The sequence below is a fragment of the Eurypyga helias genome, unplaced genomic scaffold (assembly GCF_000690775.1).
Source record: "Eurypyga helias isolate BGI_N326 unplaced genomic scaffold, ASM69077v1 scaffold33788, whole genome shotgun sequence".
Taxonomy (NCBI): Eukaryota; Metazoa; Chordata; class Aves; order Eurypygiformes; family Eurypygidae; genus Eurypyga; species Eurypyga helias.
The window spans coordinates 1-1,644 of NW_010268155.1; the positions used below are offsets into that span (position 1 = coordinate 1).

At 62.2% G+C, this 1,644-nt stretch overlaps 1 protein-coding gene across 1 annotated transcript in view; it reads right to left on the minus strand.

The window, feature by feature from the left end:
• Positions 1-452: 452 nt before the first annotated feature.
• Positions 453-1,644, minus strand: part of LOC104514109 (trifunctional enzyme subunit alpha, mitochondrial-like) — a gene marked incomplete at its 5' end in the record, with an annotated part of 6,072 nt that continues 4,880 nt past the window's right edge. Inside the window, 3 exons of the mRNA XM_010157665.1 lie at positions 453-571; positions 786-981; positions 1,520-1,588. Of these exons, the coding sequence (XP_010155967.1) occupies positions 453-571; positions 786-981; positions 1,520-1,588 (384 nt within the window). The remainder of the gene's footprint in view (positions 572-785; positions 982-1,519; positions 1,589-1,644) is intronic.

Genomic DNA, 1,644 nt, shown 5'->3' on the forward strand with positions numbered 1-1,644 from the left:
CCCACCCAAACCGTGCTGGGATTCCGTGCCCTCTGGGTGCAGCACAACACCAAGTTTCCAGACACGCTGCAGGATGCCGGCCCGCCCAGGCAAGTGGCCGGGATGAGGTACCAGAGCCCCAGAGCAACTGGTCCAGCATCGGGGCAGGGGCTGCGCCAGGCTGCTGACCCGGACGAGCCCCACCACAGAAAAGCTTTCTGCTCAAGGAACTGCTGGTAAATCCGAGGATACCCCGTTCCTGTCAACACAGGTTCTCCAGACCCTCCCTCCCTAACACCATGGCAAGGGGGCTGGAACTAGATGATCTTTAAGGTCCCTTCCAACCCAAACCATTCTGTGATTCTATGATTCTACACGTCAGCTGGAAAGGGCCACACGCCATCCGTTGCGACTCTGTGGTCGGGAATGTCCCCCAGCGCTGCCCCAGTGCTGCTGCGTGGGGCGGGAGCTACTTACACTTCAGGTTTGGCCGGCACTTTGAACCGCGCCAAGATCTCATCCATGCCGGAATTCACGCTCCTGTTCTTCACCCCCTCCTGGTAAATATAAAAGCCTTTCCCTGCCTTGCGACCTGCCGGGGATAAAAGGGGAGAGTCACGTCCCGCCACGTGTCCCGTTAGTTCCTGACACCTTCCCCTCTGATCCGCCTGCGACTCCTGCTCCGGGAGGTACTCCCACCCCCTTCCCAGGGCTGTTCTCCCACTGCTCAGTCCCGAGGCAGAAGAGGCAGAGAGATGGCCTTGAACCAAGGCGACACGTTCCATTCCAACTGCCTGGTGTCTCACCCAAGAAGCCTTTTTCCACCATGAGCTTGAAGAACTCGATGCTGCCTCCCCCGAAGCGCTCGCCGAAGGCCTTGCCAAGGTCCTCGGCCACGTGCGTGGCCACATCCACGCCCACCTCGTCGATCAGCGTGGCAGCACCCACGGGAAAGCCGAAGGCCGTGGAGATGGCGTCTACTTTCTTTGGGTCAATGCCCTCCTGCCGGAATAGAAGGGGGAGCAAACTCGGGGTGAGGGTCCTGGAAAACCAGCCCTCGCTCGCCCGGGGCCACGGATGGCGACCATTAGCCATTTGGCCCCAGAGAGGGTGGTGGAATTGCGCTGGAGCCACTCCTGACTTTCTCCCGGTGTCGCGTGGGGAGGGAAGAGCCTCGTCATTCCCTGTGCCAGGTCTCGTCAGAGAGAGGCTGGGGACAACCATGGGCAGGGGGCTGGTCACCCACCTCCCCTCTTGCCCAGGGCTGGGCTCAGCCCCATCAAGGGCAAGGAAGAAGAGTTTCCACGACTATTTGGCTTGGGAGCCGACGGGATACGCACCTGGAGAACTCGGACCACTTCTGCCAGCATCGGCCCCAGGCACCGGGTGGTGTAGAAGCCAGGCCCGTCCTAGGGAAGAGGAGCGCAGCAGGACGGGGGGTGAGCACGACCGGCGGGGCCAGGGCTGGGCTCAGCCCCATCAAGGGCAAGGAAGAAGAGTTTCCACGACTATTTGGCTTGGGAGCCGACGGGATACGCACCTGGAGAACTCGGACCACTTCTGCCAGCATCGGCCCCAGGCACCGGGTGGTGTAGAAGCCAGGCCCGTCCTAGGGAAGAGGAGCGCAGCAGGACGGGGGGTGAGCACGACCGGCGGGGACGCGGC